Below are 16,061 nucleotides of genomic sequence, written 5' to 3'. Positions count from 1 at the left end.
GGGTCATGGTCACTGGTGGGCCCGGCTCCCAACGCAGGGCAGGTAGGTGCAGAGTGGACCCTGCACAGTCAGCAGGCTGAGGTCTGCCTTGTTGGGGAAGGGGGAGACAGGGTCCTGGCGGCTCAGGAGGAGTGAGCCACACGGGCCCCGGGGGACCGGTGTGGGGGCCTGAGTAGCTACAGGGCAGGGAAAAGGTGCAGGGGGACGGACAGGGAGGCACGCATTAGCAGGTGCAGGGCGAGACAGCCACGCAGAAAGAGCTACAGAGAGAGGGATGGAGACATAGAGCAACAAAACCCAAAACGCACCCGAGGAAGACCAAAGGAGACAGAGATGGACAGAGACAGAGACAGTGAGGCCGAGACCGAGAGGAGAGACACAATGGGAAAGAGAGAAACTGGCAGACCAAGAGACAAGGAGAGATGGAGACACAGGGTAAGCGTGCCGCCCCCCACCCCTGCAGCCCCCCCCCAAGCCTGACAGAGGGAGGGGCAGGGGCAAGATGGCAGAAACACACCCCCACACTGACCTCCTTCCAGGCGCCCCCATGGGGGCAGCCAGTCCTCCCTCAGCTCTGCCCACCTTCCCTCCTGCTGTTGGCCAAGCCCATTAAGCTGCTGCCCTGGCCACAACTGAAGGCCCCACGCCCTGGGGAGGAAACCACTGAGGAGGCATCCCTTGTTCCGTGGCACCCCAAACCATCAATTAGTATTAACAAGGGAAGGCTCCTCGCGGCCTAAAGGCCCCCATCGGGGCTCAGACGGAGGGGAAGCCCCACCCCCGTGAGCCAGGAGGTTGAAGAGCCGGGGGCCAGCCTGTGAGCCCAGAGTGTCCGGATGGCGTGTGGTAGCAGGCGGGTCACCATCCAGCTGGTGGGCGAAGAGGCAGGGCCTGGAACCGGGGGCCCGAAGCCCTTTCGGGGCCAGAAATACGAGGCCATCCGAGCAGCCTGCCTGGATGAGGGGATCCTGTTCCAAGACCCCTACTTCCCTGCTGGCCCTGATGCCCTTGGCTATGATGAGCTGGGGCCGGACTCCGAGAAGGCGAAAGGGGTGGAATGGATGAGACCCCATGTAATGTGTGGCTGGGGGCTGGCGGCGGGGGGGGTGGGGGGGGAGGGGTCTGAGGGAGGAGGGAGCTGTCGGGGGGGGGGCTGGGCTCCTCGGTCTGAGGGCAGAGGGGCTGGGAGTTCCGACTGCTGGGTCTGGGGTGCCCCAGATGCCTGCCCACAGGCTTTATAAGCCTCCCCTGCGGTTGGTAGGCGCTCATTAGTCTAGAGCAGTGAGGGCAGGAGGGGACCCAGGCATCGGACGTCTCAGTCGCTCCTTCCCTCCCTTTCCTGGCTGAGGCCTGGACTCCCCCATGCCCCCCCCAGGAGTTTTGCGCTGAGCCCCAGTTCATCTGTGAGGACATGAGCCGAACAGACGTGTGTCAGGGGCGCCTAGGTAAGCCCACCGAACTCCTGGGCTCCCAGATCTGGCAGGCTGTGGCTGGGACCCTGCCACTCGGCCCCTGGGTCCGCCCCTCAGCCTCCCCTCTCCCTACACCTCAGTCGCCCCCTTTCCAACCTCACCCTGTCCTCACCTTTCCTCCCAGGGAACTGCTGGTTTCTTGCAGCCGCTGCCTCCCTCACTCTGTATCCCCGTCTCCTGTGCCGGGTGGTCGCCCCTGGACAGAGTTTCCAAGATGGCTATGCGGGTGTCTTCCACTTCCAGGTAAAGCTCAGTTCCTCGGTTTGTGCCTCAGTTTCCCTCATGGTGCCATGGATCTCATAGTTGACACAGGCGCCTTGGGGCTGCAATGCTCGGACTGGTACGCAGGGCTGGGGCGCCAGAGGGTGGGGTCCAGGCATGCTTGGGGGGTTGGAAGCCGAGCCTGGACCCCAGCCTCCTCCCACCAGCTCTGGCAGTTTGGCTCCTGGGTGGACGTCGTGGTGGACGACAGGCTGCCCGTGCGTGAGGGGAAGCTGATGTTCGTGCGCTCGCATCAGCGGAACGAGTTCTGGGCCCCGCTGTTGGAGAAGGCCTATGCCAAGTAAGGACCCCCGCACCCCCCCACCAGCCAGCAAGGGAACCCCCGAGACCCCCAGCTTCTGGGATCCTCTAGACACCCTGCCAAGGGTCCCAAACCAAGTCACGGTGCCCAGGACCCTAATGTCACACCATCATCCCCTGAGGGCCTCCCTCCAAATCACAGATACCTCCCTCTATTGACATTTCACACAAAACATTCCTAGAGACCCACCAACACTCACAATCCCTAAGGGGCCTGAAATGTCCTCTCTCAGGCGCCGGAGCCACTAAATCTGAGATTTATCCCCTGGGGGGACCTCTAATCTCAGATCTCTCCTGATCCATTGAGAAACTCAACGCGCCTCCCAAATTTTTTATTTTTTATTTTTTTTTAAAAGATTTTATTTATTTGTTCATGAGAGACAGAGGGAGGGAGAGAGAGAGAGAGAGAGAAGCAGAGGGAGAAGCAGACTTTCCGCTGAGCAGGGAGCCCGATGCGGGACTCGATCCCAGGACTCCAGGGTCATGACCTGAGCTGAAGGCAGACGCTTAACGACTGAGCCACCCAGGCGCCCTCCCAAATTTTTTAAAAGATTTTTATTTATTTGAGGGAGAGAGAGCACAAGTGGTGGTGGGGGGAGGAGCAGGGAGCCCGATGTGGGGCGCGACCCCAGGACCCTGGGATCATGACTTGAGCCGAAGGCAGACGCTTAACGACTGAGCCACCCAGGCGCCCCGCACCTCCGAAATATTTTTTTTTAAGATTTTTTATTTATTTATTTGAGAGAGAATGAGAGATAGAGAGCACGAGAGGGAAGTGGGTCAGAGGGAGAAGCAGACTCCCTGCTGAGCAGGGAGCCTGATGTGGGACTCGATCCCGGGACTCCAGGGTCATGACCCGAGCTGAAGGCAATTGCTTAACGACTGAGCCACCCAGGCGCCCCGCACCTCCGAAATATTTTTTTTTAAGATTTTTTATTTATTTATTTGAGAGAGAATGAGAGATAGAGAGCACGAGAGGGAAGTGGGTCAGAGGGAGAAGCAGACTCCCTGCTGAGCAGGGAGCCTGATGTGGGACTCGATCCCGGGACTCCAGGATCATGACCTGAGCCGAAGGCAGTCGCTTAACCAACTGAGCCACCCAGGCGCCCCGCACCTCCGAAATATTGAGTGTACTCCCTGGAACACTCAATCTTTGCTCTTCTCCACCCTATGGCTCTGAAATCCCTGACAAGCCCCATAGAGATCACCCCCAGAGCAGACGTCTCCTGGAGACTCAGTTTCAGACCTAGCCCCGAGGATGCCCAGAATTCTGACCGAGCCTCTCTGATGATTCCACCCCCCCCCCCCCGCCACCCAAAGGCCACAGTTCTAGTGGCCCAGGGACCACAGGCCCGATTTCCAAGGGCTTCCAGAGTGGACCCCAGCCATGTCAGTCTACAAATGTCAGGGATTGTCCCTGGGCCCCCCACAGCCGGGGACCGAGGCCCCCAGGTCCCGGAGGCGTGTGTGAGACGCTCGTCCATGCCTCAGACATGCCCACGACACTCCTGCTCCCACAGGCTCCACAGCTCCTATGAAGTGATGCGAGGCGGCCACATGAATGAGGCTTTCGTGGACTTCACGGGTGGCGTGGGCGAGGTGATCTACCTGAGGCAAGACATCCCAGGCCTCTTCTCTGCCGTGCGCCGTGCCCTGGCCAAGGAGTCCCTCGTGGGTGCCACCGCCCTGGTGAGAGTCCGACTGGCGTGGAGACCCCGCCCCCCCCCCCCGCCAGGGCCAGAGCACAGTCGGGGCTGGAGCGATGGGCGGCCTGCATCCTCCTGTCTGTGTCCACTCACCCAGCAAACTCGAGCAAGTCAAAAGGCAACTTATTTGCTTTCATAACTACACAAGCTTCAGGCACAACTGAATCCAGGTGCTTAGTGGATGTGGAGAATGTGGTTTTCTTTTTCTTTTCTTTTTTTTTTTTAAGGATTTTATTTATTTGACAGAGACACAGCGAGACAGGGAACACAAGCAGGGGGAGTGGGAGAGGGAGAGGCAGGCTTCCCGCGGAGCAGGGAGCAGGGAGCCCGATGCGGGGCTCCATCCCAGGACCCTGGGACCATGACCTGAGCCGAAGGCAGACGCCTAACGACTGAGCCACCCAGGCGCCCCGAGATTGTGGTTTCCTATTCCTGGTTCTGGGTTAGCTTCACTCCTGGGCAGGCATTCCCTTCATGGGCACAAAAGGGGCCCCCACAGCTGCACATCCCTCCTGCCACCCCCAGTGGTTTAAAAACAACAACAAAAAAACAAAAAAGCAAAGGCAAAGCTGCTTAGAATTCCCGCAAAAGGCCTAGGATTGATTTTTCACGGGCTCAGCTTGAGTCATGCGTTCATCTGTGACCCAGTCACATACTCAGTCATTCACTGAGTTGGTCTAATTCCTTCACTTAATCCTGTGCTCACGGCGGTGACTCCCTGTCCTTCGGGTTTCTCTGCCTCTTTTCGCTTCGGTCGGCCTGCTCTGTATCTGTCCTCTCCACGTATTTTTGTCTTGTTTCCGACTTCCCTCTCTCGCCAATCCTATGCCTGTGTCATTCACTGGGGCGCTTTGGTGGCACGAGGCTGGGGTGGGGTGTGAGGGGCAGAGAGAGCAGCCACCCTCTTGAACCCCACCACGGCCTCACCGTCCCCTGTCCTCTGCCCAGGAGTGATCGGGGCGGAGTACCGCACGGAAGACGGGCTGGTGAAGGGACATGCGTACTCAGTCACGGGCACGTACAAGGTGGGTATCCCCCATGACTGGGCTGCAGGGGTGTCATGGTGCCACCCCGCCCCCCGCACTGACCATGCCGCCCTCAGGTGACCCTGGGCTTCACCAAGGTGCGGCTGCTGAGGCTTCGGAACCCATGGGGCCGTGTGGAGTGGACCGGGGCCTGGAGCGACAGGTGGGATGGATCGGGGGGGTGGGGTGGGGGGCTTGGACCCCCCTGCCCAGCCCTCACACCCCAGTCTCCCTAGCTGCCCGCGCTGGGATGCGCTCCCTGCAGAGTGGCGCGATGCCCTGCTGGTGAAAAAGGAGGATGGCGAGTTCTGGTGAGTAGCCCAGGGTCCCAGCCCTGCCTCTGAGCTGGTGCCAGGCCAAAGGGGCGCAGGGAGGGGGTGAGGCTTGCCTGAAGGGACAGGGGACAAGTTCAGAGCAAGAAACTGTCCCTGGGGTGGTAACTCTGGGGTTGCCTTCTATTTGGGGGAGTCAAGGAAGAATTAGCAATATCAGGGGAACTGGGAGGCACAGTACTCTTCGGCGGGTTGAAGGGGTTGGGTAATGGGTAATATTTAGGACGATTGTGGGAGGCTTGGTGACATCTGGGGCATTTCCTGCAGATTTGGTAACACTGAGGGCCTGAAGGATACTTGTTGGCAACTGAGAGTCTGAGGGTCTTGATATTTGGGGGCTGAAGGCAATTTGACGGGTCGGGGGAAGCGCATGGATCCTGGCTACTTGGGCGTTTCTGGGGCCTTGGAGAAATCTGGCGGGGGTGGACTGGAGGGCTCCACGATCTGGGGGTCATTTCTGGAGACGCAGTACTGTTTGGTGGACTGAGGGGCACTTGGCGATGTTTAAGGAATTTGGCGGGGGTTGTGATCTGGAGGCCATCGGGGGTCCTGAGATCTTTGGGAGACCGGGGCCCTGGGGAGGGTCTGACCACTGGCCCTTGCGCAGGATGGAACTGAAGGACTTCCTCTGCCACTTCAACACCGTGCAGATCTGCTCGCTGAGCCCTGAGGTGCTGGGCCCCAGCCCGGCAGGAGGCGGCTGGCACATCCACACCTTCCAAGGCCGCTGGGTGCGTGGCTTCAACTCAGGCGGGAGCCAGCCTGGCGCCGGTGAGGCCTGGAGGGTGCCCCGAGGGGCAAGCAAGTGGAGGGGGGGGGGCGCTGTGGCGGGTGGGGTAACCCCATTTCTTCTCTGCTAGAAACCTTCTGGACCAACCCCCAGTTCCGACTGACACTGCTGGAGCCTGATGAGGAGGAGGAGGATGATGAGGAGGGGCCCTGGGGGGGCTGGGGGGCAGCAGGAGCGTGGGGCCCCGCGAGGGGGGGGCGCATCCCCAAGTGCACTGTGCTTCTGTCACTCATCCAGCGCAACCGGCGGCGACTGAGGGCCCAGGGCCTCACTTACCTCACCGTGGGCTTCCACGTGTTCCAGGTGGGACCCCCGGGGGGCCTAGCTGGAGCAGCGGGGAACAGGGAGCCACGGAGGGGCTGGGAAGGCCCAGGGGGTGGGCGTCAGAGACAGAGAAGGTCCTTGAGGGCACAGACCGGAGGGGGTCCAGCAGGGGTCAGAGATGGGGCCCGGCCAGGGCCAGAGGGGCAGGGGCTTAACGAGGGGTACTGGTGGGGGGGATGGGAAGAAAAGCGAAGGAGGTGCGGACGGGGCTCTGAAGGGTGGCCGCCACCACCGCGGTCCCCAACTCGCTTTGCTCTTCCTTCTTACAGATCCCAGAGGAGGTGGGTCTCAGCTGGGACCCCGGATCGCAGGGTCACTCGGGCCGCCCCCCCCCCCCAGGGGCTCGGACAGGCTGCGGCGGGAGGGAGGGAGGGAGGGAGGGAGGCGGGCGGGGGCGAGGCCGGGCGCCGAGCGGCGCCGCTCAGCCGCCCTGGCCCGCAGCTGCTGGGCCTGTGGGACTCCCCGCGCAGCCGCGAGCTCCTGCCGGGCCTGCTGCGTGCCGACCGCTCGCCCTTCTGCGCCCGCCGCGACGTGAGCCGCCGCTGCCGCCTGCGCCCCGGCCACTACCTGGTGGTGCCCAGCGCCGCCCGGGCCGGCGACGAGGCCGACTTCACGCTGCGCGTCTTCTCGGAGCGCCGCCACACGGCCGTGTGAGCCGGGGTCCCCCGCGCCCGCCCCTCGGGGTCCCGCCCCGGCCGGCCAGAGCCCCGGGACCCCGCCCCCCGGGACCGCCCGCGGGGATCGGCCCAGGGCCCCACCCCCGACTCCCCCGCTTCCCTTGTCATTGGCAGGGAGATCGATGACGTCATCAGCGCCGACCTGCATGCCCTCATGGTGCGGGGCCTCCGGAGGGGGGGGGCGGGGCGCAGCGGGGTGGGGGTCCCCTGGGCCGGCACTAAGCTCCCTCCGCCCCACAGGTCCCCTACGTTCCCCTGGAGCTGGGGTTAGAGCAGCTGTTTCAGGAGCTGGCAGGAGAGGTGAGGGGATCCACCCCTCTTCCCCTCCTCCCCTCCTCCCCTCCTCCCCTCCTCCCCTCCTCCCCTCGGACCCCTTCCTCATCCTCGGGGTCTCATTTTGCTTTAGTTTCTCCCTGTGCTTGAACCTCCTGACTCTCTACTCTCAAAATGCTCACAGCTCGTTCCTGCCTCAGGGCCTTTGCCCTGTCTGTACTTCCGCCTGGACCGCCTTCTCTCCCTTCTCCTCCGCTGTCCTGGCTAAGGTCTTGTCTTTCTCCTGTGCCCTTCGCTGGAAGCCCTCCGGGATTCTCCCCCAGGCTGGTCAGCTGCAGGCCGGCTGTGGCCTCCCACAGCCCAGTGCTTCCCGCCCCCCCTCCCCCAAGCCCTGTTCGCTCTGGGGGCAGGTCTCCCTCTCCCCCTGGACCACGAGCTCTCGGTCTCTGCTGTGTCCCCAGCACTGCCCAGCATGCTACTGGGGCCAGCCCCGAGCTGTGTTGAATGGCTGCCTGAGTGAATGGCCTCACCACTGGCTCTCTCCTTGACCAGGAGGAAGCACTCAGCGCTTCTCAGCTCCAGACCCTATTAAGCATTGCCCTGGAGCCTGGTGAGTTGGGGACTGGGGTGGACCCCACAGAGCCTCCTAGGTGTGTTAATCCATGATGCTTCCAGGAGTCAGGCCACGGGAGCCCTGGACTCAGCCTGACTGTCTTCCCACCTGTGGGTCCTGTGGCAGGACTCGTGGCCAAGGCCACAGCCACCCATAAGGCCCCCCCTTCCCCTAAGGGAGGCAGGGAGTGTAGCTGCCCTGAGGGGACTTTGGAAACCCCCTGCCTGGGTTCAGATCCCTGCTCTGCTAGTTACCAGCAGTCCCATGCCTCAGTTCCCGCAGTGGGGATAGCCGGACTCCCTAGTACGCAGGAGGTACCAGGGTTTTGTTGTTTCCTGTAGCCAGGGCCCATGCCCAGACCCCTGGAGAGATCGGGCTCAGGACCTGTGAGCAGCTGCTGCGCTGTTTTGGGGTATGTGAGGGGGGCAGTGCCCGGGTAGGGAGGGTGGGGATGTCGGGGCCTCTGGCCCCCTTCTGGGGATACGGATTTTAACCAGATGCCCCATCCCCAGAACGGACAGAGCTTCACCCTGCACCACTTCCAGGAGCTCTGGGGCCATCTCCTGGAGTGGCAGGTAAGGTTGGGGGTTTGGTGGGGCCACGTCTTCCCGGAGGGTGAGGCACTCTTACTGATCAGGACAGAGGTGCTCTGCGGGCTAGCAGGGCCCCAGGGGAGAAGGAGAACGTGGGCCACATCATACCTTGGAGGGATCTGGCTGGGATGTCCTTGCCCCATCTGGCCCCGTGAGCCCTCTAGGGGCACTAAATAGCTCAGGGACGGAAAGCACGGGGTCTGGTCCTGGCTTGAAGTCCCAGCTCCTGGTTCAGCCCCTTTCTGGCTGTGTGACCTCGGGCAAGTCACCTCCGCTCCGAGGGGCCTTTGCTAGCGGGAGGCGTTAAATCCCACTGCTCTGGATCCCTGGGAGGAGGCAATGGTCCAAAGCCTCCCTATACTCACTGTTGGCTGAGCCCTCCCTTGTGGGTAGCATCTTGTTCTCATAACCCTATTCTAGCTGTTACTATTATTCCCATTTTACAGAGCGAGAGAGGTAAAGCTATTGCCTAGGGCACCAAGCCATGAAGAAAGGGAGCAGGGGTGGAAACCCAGGCTGACTGGCCCTCTTCAGGGTGCGTGGGGGACCCCGGGGGGGGGGGTAGGACTGACCTATACCTCCTGGCCCAGGCCACATTCGACAAGTTTGACGAGGACGCCTCCGGAACCATGAACTCCTACGAGCTGAGGCTGGCGCTGAATGCGGCAGGTCTGTTGGGGAGTGGTCCCGGGGACGGGATCTGCTCCCCCTGCTAGCCTCTGAACTCTCGCAGGCCTGGCTGGCTGTTCACCCGCCGCCATCCACAAAGCCCGCACCACAGTTAGTTACTGGATGCCCTTGGGAGAGGGAGTGGGGCTCCTGGAGGGGGAGGATGGGGAGAGCCTGGGAGCTGGTATCTGAGAGGCCCCGGCCCCCAGGGCAGTGTGGTAAAGTGGCCTGGGTTCCCATGAGCTTGGGTTAGAATCCTGCCTCTACTGACTTCCTCCCTGGGGGATCCTGGGCAGGTGTGTCCACCTCCGTGAGCCTCAGTGTAAAATGGCTACTACCCAGGGTGGCTGGGAGGAGCCTTCGGAATGCAGCCCATGGGGCTCAGCGCTGGGGGGCACGCAGCTTCTGGTGACTGCATGCGGAGGGCCCGGGCAAAGGTTTCGGAAACCTGGGTTCTTCCAGAAAGAGGTAGAACAGCCCCACCCATCTGTGTAGCACAAAATCCTACCCAGGGGACGGAGCCAGGGAGCAAAGCTTTTCCTGGGCCCTGATCGAAGCAAGTGAAGTAAGTTCATGCACCGAGGGGCTGGGACCGGAGGGGGCTCCTAGATCCCCAGCCCCAACCCCAGGGCTTCTCTGCCCCAGCCAAGCGGGGGGGAGCGGACAAGGGGAGGTGGGAGGGTGTGCCAGGCTGTGACCCAGTTTGAGAGGCAGGGAGGCCCTGAGGGAGAAGCTCCAGCGTCCAGAGACGTGCAAGCAAAGAGGCCAAGCCAGAGGGGGAAGAGATGGAGTCAGAGTGCTGGGAGGTGTGGCACAGGGACAGAAGTGGAGTCCCAGGTGGACAGAAGCAGAGGTTGAGAGCGCGAGGGCGGATGGAAGGTTGGCACCACTTGTCGGGGTTACTGGGCACCTGGTGCACGTTCTTGGCATTATTCTAGTCACAAGACTGAGGAAGTGCTCTTGGGCGGGGGTGTCACACTGGTGGTGCAGACAGACAAGTAGAACATCTGGGTCAGATGTCAGATGGTGACACACGCTATGGTGGGAAGAGAAAGCAGGTGTGTACATGGTGGAGCGGGGATGTGTGGCTGGAGGCACAGGGGTCAGGGTAGGATCCAGGTGCCGTTTGAGCAGACCTGAAGGAAGGGGACTGAGCCTTGGAGACACAGGGGCAGGTGCAGTCTAGACAGAAGAAACAGCCAGTGCAAAGGCCCTGAGGTGAGATGCAGCATGGGCCCTGCTGGAACAGCTTCAAGGGGCCCGGTCCTGGAAATGAGGGTGGGGCCAGTGTGGCTAGAGGCCGGGGTTGGCGGGGGTGGGGGGTGGGCAGGGGGTGAGGAGGTGGGAGGGTGGTGGTCAGAGATGAAAGATCCGGGGAGGGAGGCAGTAAAGCCCCATGAGGTCCAGCGTCAGGGTGCGTGGGGAGGCTGGAGCCGACAGCACAGGAGAGGTCACGCTGTGTACTGAGGGAGTACTGGGGAGCGGAGAGGCAGGAAGCAGGCTCCAGAGAGCCCTGGCAAGGGTGGGCAGGATCAGGGTGGGGGAATCGGCAAGAAAAATGACCTGCTGCCACTCAGCCACGCTCTGAGGCACCCGCGTTCCCCAAACACCGCTCTGCTCCTGGCTGTGCCAGCTGATGCTGGGGACTAGGCGGTGGCCAGAAACCCTTCCCTCCCCTCCCCTCCCCTCCCCTCCCACAGCTTCCGGGCCAGAGGCGGCCAGAGCCTCCAAAGACAGTGACAGCTCAGAGGGGTCAGGGTGGGGAACGGGGTAGGCACAGGGAGACACAGGAGGCGCTCCAGGCTGCAGGGGGGGAAGAGCAGGGGGCTCGGAGAGGGCTTCCTGAAGGGGGCAGGGTGAGAGGAGTAGGAGTGTTCTCGGCCGAAGGAATATCACGTGCAAGGGAGGCAAGACAGAGCCCAAGGTCCAAGTGCCGGAGGGGGAAGGGGGTAGACGAGGTGTGGTCGGCGCAGGCCATCAGGCGGCTAAGGACAGTGGGGGCCCTGGGCAGGGGTAGCCAGGAACCAGGACCTACTAAACCAGGTGAGGGATTTCTCGAAGACCCAGGGGATCCCAGGCAGGACCCCGCAGCAGGCGGTGCAGAGAGTGGTCAGAGGAAGCTGAATTTGAGGGGGCAGCTGAGGGCTTCCTGCCCCTTCTCTGGCCAGGGTCCCCTGGCACAGACTCGACAAAGATCAGAACCGGGGCACAGATGGGTTTAAGGAGGCGGTGTAAGCCCGTGACGCCGTCGGCAGAACTGTTTATCTGGACACGTGGGGGAAGGAGGAGCCAGCCTGCAACCTTAAGTCTCGGAGGATTACTGGACCTCGAAGGAGGACCTGTTGTTTTTGGCTTTTGTAAAACCTATTGAGATTTCTCATCAGAGGCGATTTCTAAAGTTTAGAAATCGTCTGTGATGTGAAGAAGCGGACTCCATGTGGGACTGGCAAAAATGTTTGGCTGCACAGAAATTCCTCCAGTGTCCATTCGCAGAAACCGGCCAGAGATTAAAGTCCTAATAAAGTGGCCATATAGTCATTATGTGACAGATGCCATTCTAAGTTCCCTAACGGCTTCCCACAACATTGTGGGGTCAGGGCTGTCACGTGAGAAAAGGAGCACAGAGGAGTGAAGGGAGCTGCCCCGGGCCACACGGCTGGGGTCCGAGGGGTGGGACCAGCCCCCTCCCCGGGGTAGCTGTGTGTCTCCCCCTGCCCCGGGGAGCCGGGCTGGGGCTCACAGGCACCCTGCCCTAGGTTTCCACCTGAACAACCAGCTGACCCAGGCCCTCACGAGCCGCTACCGGGACAGCCGCCTGCGGGTGGACTTCGAGTGCTTCGTGTCCTGTGCAGCCCAGCTCACCTGCATCTTCCGTGAGCGATGCCCCGGCACGGGGACCCCAGTGGGGGGGGGGGGGTGTCTCCCTCCCACGAGCCACAGGGCGTGCTCAACCTGCCTGCTCTGCGCAGGCCACTGCAGCCGGCACCTGGAAGGAGGGGAGGGGGTCGTCTGCCTGACCCGCAGACAGGTGAGCCTGGGCTGGGGGCTAGGGGGCGGCTCAGGCGGCCAAGCAGGAGTCCCAGGAGACCCCTGCCTCAAGCCGGCTGTCTTCTTTCCCCCAGTGGGTGGAGCTGGCCACCTTCGTCTAGAATCTCTCTGCCTGGAACACCTGTGGCCGGAGGCAGACGCATGCCAGGAGGACCGCCTTTCTCCTCTCCCAGCCGGGACTGGGGTTTATTCCACAGGGAGGGGGGGTCTGAGCACCAGCACACCCTCCGCCTCTCTGCCTGGCACGTGGGGCGCTGTCTGGCCCGCGCCCTCAGCAGCGGGGTGAGGCCAGGCAGGTCCCCGCACGCCTCCCCGCTTTGCCCTGCTCATCTGTAAGCAGGGGCGGTCACAGCAGTGTTCTCGCGCAGGCCCCCCGCGTCAGCGCCGGGGGCAGGGCCGGGCCCAGAGCGGGTCCCCAGCGGCACCCATGTTTACACACTCACGGGGGCAGGGGTCTCCCACGCCCAGCCTTGCTCTGGCAAGACGTTCTCCCGTGGCGCTCCTAAGATGCGGAGAACAGACAGGAAAGAGAAAGAGAGAACACGGCAGGAATCCTTCTTAAAAATATTACATGTTTTATTATCCTGTCCCCAGAAGGGTGGTTTATCCAGAAACCGAGAAAAAAAATAAATCAGAATAAACTCAAAAAGGGGGGGGGGAGGGGAAGGGAGCAAAACCCATCAACTAACAGGCAGCCAGGCCAGCAGCCCACCCTCCACCTCAGGAGGGTCCCCAGAGACCCAGGCCCAACGACAGACAACAGAGAAAGATCAGCAGGGGGCTGGGGGGAGGGCAGCAAATCAGCTATGTCTGCGTTACGAGAGCAAGAGGCAGCGAGGGTATGTCGCTAGCTGAATATATATTTATATAATAAATCCGTAAGTTAATAAAGTAAATAGTAATTCTCTGAAAGTTTTTAATTCCTTTCTTTTTATAGGTTTTTTTTTTTTTGTGGGTTTTTTGTTTTTGTTTTGTGGTGTTTTTGTTTTTTGGTCCTTAGAAAAGCTGAGAGATACACATGTCCGGATAAAGCAAGATGGGGGGGGCTGGCTGGGGATGAGAGGCTGGTCTGCCCAACCCTACTCCTCTGATGCAGAAAAGGGGGGGGTGCCGAGTTGCATGCCCCCATCTCCTGGCAATCGCAAGTTGGGGGGGAGGGAAGAAGGGAAGGGGCGGGGTCCTCTTCCCTGTCGGGCACTGTGTCACCCTCTGCTGGGCCCATGGCAGGCCCGGGCGGTTCCTGGACAAGGCACATAGGGCTTTGGCCTGGATGTGAGAGGCCTTGAAGGGACCTCGTGGGGGGCGGGGGTGGGGGGCGGGCAAAGGAGGGATGAGGTGGGGAGGGCATTCCTAGGACCTAGAGGTGACCTGTTTCGCTGTGGGAATCCACTGTCCCCTCCACAGAGTTAAAAAACAAAACAACACATCATACATATTTACCAGACCAGAAGCGCTGACCCCGAGCGTCTCCCTCACCCCTATCCAGGGGGAGGGGGCCGACTGACGAAGAGAGAGGAGAGAGCCTGCCCCAGCCCCTCCCTGCCCACCCCACCCCCCCAGAAAAGACTGACAGAGTGCTTTGCATAGATACAGAGTCAGGGGAACAAGACCTGGGAGGCCCCCGTGGCGGGGAGAAGGGCAGAGGGCTCCCCCAGCCCCTCCTGGAGGCTGTGAGGAGGGGGCGTGCGGTCAGGCTTTCTCCGGGGGTGGGGCGGGGGGGTTGGGCCTCACAGGTCACTCTCGCCGTACAGGGCTGTCGAGAAGGACTTGTAGTCGAGGGCACCGGGCACGGCGTCAGGGCCCTGGTAGGGCGCCATGCGAGCGATGCAGTACTCGGCCTGGTCCGGGGGCAGCTCTCTCCGCAGCTCCTCGGCCGTGATGAAGTTCTGGGGGCGGCAGGGTGGGACTTTGGGCCACCCCCACCCCCACCCGCCCAGTCCTGGCTGCAAGGGCTCCTCCCTGTTGCCCCACCCCGGGATGCCTCTGAGGTACCCTGCTTACCTTGTCCCCTGCCAGGACCTTGAAGGAGGCGATGACCTGGTCGGCCGTGTCTGTGTCGGTGGTCTCCCTGGACATGAAGTCAATGAAGGCTTGGAAGGTCACGAGGCCGCTGTGGTTGGGGTCAACCACGCTCATGATGCGGTTGAACTCGGCATCACCCTGCGAGGAGGCGGGGGGTGGGGCGGGGGACAGGCGGCATTTGAGCAGGGCAGGATGGCCGGCCGGGCCTGGCCCGCGGAACGGAGCCAGGAGAGCAGGGCCCGGCCCCGGGGGGCACACGCCTCCAGGGCTTTAGGCTTCCCCAGGCCCAGGGCCCCACTTGCCCCGACTGGGGATGTGCTCCCTCTGCTCCTCCCCGCCCCCGTTTCTGGGAAGTGGGGAGCTGGGGAATGGATAAGACAGGTCTACCGCTCCTCAGCCCTAGGCTCACGACTTAGCTCTGGAGGGTGGGGAAGAAAGAAAGAGAGAAAGAGAAAGAGAAAGGGTAGGGAGCCAGAGGCCTGACCTCCTCTCTCAGGAGACTTCCAGGAAAGGAGGTGGGTGGTGGTGGGGGGGGGGGGTCATCGGAGAGACCCCTGCCCAGCAGAAGCAGCACAGGTGGAGGAGGAGGGGGCACGGCTGCGCTGCTCTGCTGGGGGAGTATCCCCGAGGAGGCGGGTGAGGAGGAGGGGGGAGGCTGCGCGAGGGGTGGGGGGAGGAGAGGCCCAGCAGCGAGGGGGAGGCAGAGGCCGCATACCAGGCTGTATCCTGTGGAGATAAGCAGAGCCCTGAAGTCATCGGAGTCCATGCTGCCTGTCTGCTTCTGCTCGAGGACGCAGGGACAGCAGAGGAGACCAGGCCCAGAGAAGGCAAGAGGGGCCGCCCCATGTGCACAGCAGGGAGACAGGACAGTGGCGGGAGCCGGGGAGACAGGCGGCCCCGGGAGACCGGGTAAGGGGGAAGGTGTCCAGAGAGACACAGGGCAGGGAGGAGGCAAGAGAGCCAGTGAAATGGCACACACATGGCAAGGGGTGGGATGGCGAGAGGGAGGGGAGACAGAGAGAAGGAGAGAGAGAGAGAAGAGCAGTTAATGCCACAGTCCGCTGGGGCCCAGGGGGGCGCATACCTGCCGGTCATTCTCCACGTCGTAGCCCAGGCTGATGAGGCAGGCCTTGAACTCCTCCGGCCCCAGCGCCCCGCCGTGGTCCTGCCGGGCGTCCGAAGGCAGGTGTGTGCGAGGGGCGGCATGGAGACCAGGCCGGCGCGGAGACGTGGGGAGAGGGGCCGGGGTCACATGCAGAGGGCAGGGGGTGGGGAACACATCGGGGGGGAAACACAGAGTTAGAGGTGACACGGACGAGGTGATGGCTAGGGACGGTGAGCAGGGCAAGGGGCATGGCGGCCTGAAGAAGGGTGGTCAGAGGCCTGCCCAACGCCTCGGCCAGAGCAGGGCAGGGAGCTCTCCTTGCCTCCAGGATTTGGGGTGAGAGGAGGTTACACTCCGTCCTATCTGGGACAGTAGGGTCCCTACGTGACAGTGTGGAGCTGAGCGTGCACCCTCCCACCCACAGAAGGCAGGCAGATGGCGCGCCAGGCCCAGCAGGGCGGGTGGGGACCGCAGCAAACTCAGGTGCTCAGGGCCTTCCTAGGGGGCCTGCCAGACCAGATCCGGCGTTCTGAATCTTTACAACGCTCCACGTACGCATGGACCAGATGCACGGTCAGGCCGCACATCTCGGGTATGCTGGGACTTAGGCTGTCCCAGAGTCTCATCAGCAGGCTGGCGAGGACACGTGGCCCCAGAGGCAGGACTTGGACCCCACCCCCCTTTCTCCTCCTGAGGGAAAGTGCCCAGGCTGTGGGTCGAGGGATGCACCTCTGCACCCGCTTCAGTGGCTGGGGCCTTGCCAGCCCGGGGAGTGGTGGCCAATACTCAGCACTGTGAGGTGGACGGACAGATGCAAGGACGGAGGGGGC

At 62.3% G+C, this 16,061-nt stretch overlaps 2 protein-coding genes across 6 annotated transcripts in view; one reads left to right on the top strand and one right to left on the bottom strand.

Annotated features, from left to right (window-relative positions):
- Nucleotides 1-333: 333 nt before the first annotated feature.
- On the top strand, nt 334-12,352 carry CAPN12 (calpain 12). Its single transcript, XM_035724899.1, has 21 exons — nt 334-435; nt 1,376-1,445; nt 1,597-1,715; nt 1,901-2,034; nt 3,575-3,749; nt 4,726-4,785; nt 4,863-4,948; nt 5,022-5,096; nt 5,725-5,888; nt 5,978-6,210; nt 6,501-6,512; nt 6,673-6,881; nt 7,023-7,065; nt 7,149-7,208; nt 7,734-7,791; nt 8,136-8,206; nt 8,307-8,369; nt 8,978-9,056; nt 11,813-11,929; nt 12,026-12,084; nt 12,179-12,352. The coding sequence occupies exons 1-21, from the start codon at nt 334-336 to the stop codon at nt 12,203-12,205; spliced, it is 2,016 nt and encodes a 671-aa protein (XP_035580792.1). The 3' UTR covers nt 12,206-12,352.
- Nucleotides 12,353-12,656: 304 nt separating this feature from the next.
- ACTN4 (actinin alpha 4) overlaps nt 12,657-16,061 on the bottom strand; it is a 70,350-nt gene continuing 66,945 nt past the window's right edge. For 2 of the 5 annotated variants that reach the window (XM_027617469.2, XM_027617468.2), the window contains exons 19-21: nt 14,842-14,907; nt 14,106-14,264; nt 12,657-13,990 (exon numbers count right to left, since the gene is read on the bottom strand). In XM_027617469.2, the coding sequence (XP_027473270.1) occupies nt 13,832-13,990; nt 14,106-14,264; nt 14,842-14,907 (384 nt within the window). In that variant the 3' untranslated portion in view covers nt 12,657-13,831. Of the gene's footprint in view, nt 13,991-14,105; nt 14,265-14,841; nt 15,292-16,061 lie in introns of all 5 variants that reach the window. The other 3 variants (XM_027617467.2, XM_027617466.2, XR_003524047.2) reach the window with 2 other exon arrangements.

This window comes from Zalophus californianus, chromosome 17 (assembly GCF_009762305.2).
Source record: "Zalophus californianus isolate mZalCal1 chromosome 17, mZalCal1.pri.v2, whole genome shotgun sequence".
In the NCBI taxonomy this organism is placed as follows: domain Eukaryota; kingdom Metazoa; phylum Chordata; class Mammalia; order Carnivora; family Otariidae; genus Zalophus; species Zalophus californianus.
Note: the sequence above shows the minus strand (reverse complement) of the source record. Positions and strands in the feature narration are given on the sequence as shown.

Coding starts and splice junctions, on each gene's coding strand:
- CAPN12 (XM_035724899.1), top strand. CDS start 334: ATGGACAGAGACAGAGACAGTGAGGCCGAGACCGAGAGGAGAGACACA. Junction 4,786..4,862: donor CAGTCACGGGCACGTACAAG/GTGGGTATCCCC, acceptor TGCCGCCCTCAG/GTGACCCTGGGCTTCACCAA. Junction 6,882..7,022: donor GAGCGCCGCCACACGGCCGT/GTGAGCCGGGGT, acceptor TGTCATTGGCAG/GGAGATCGATGACGTCATCA.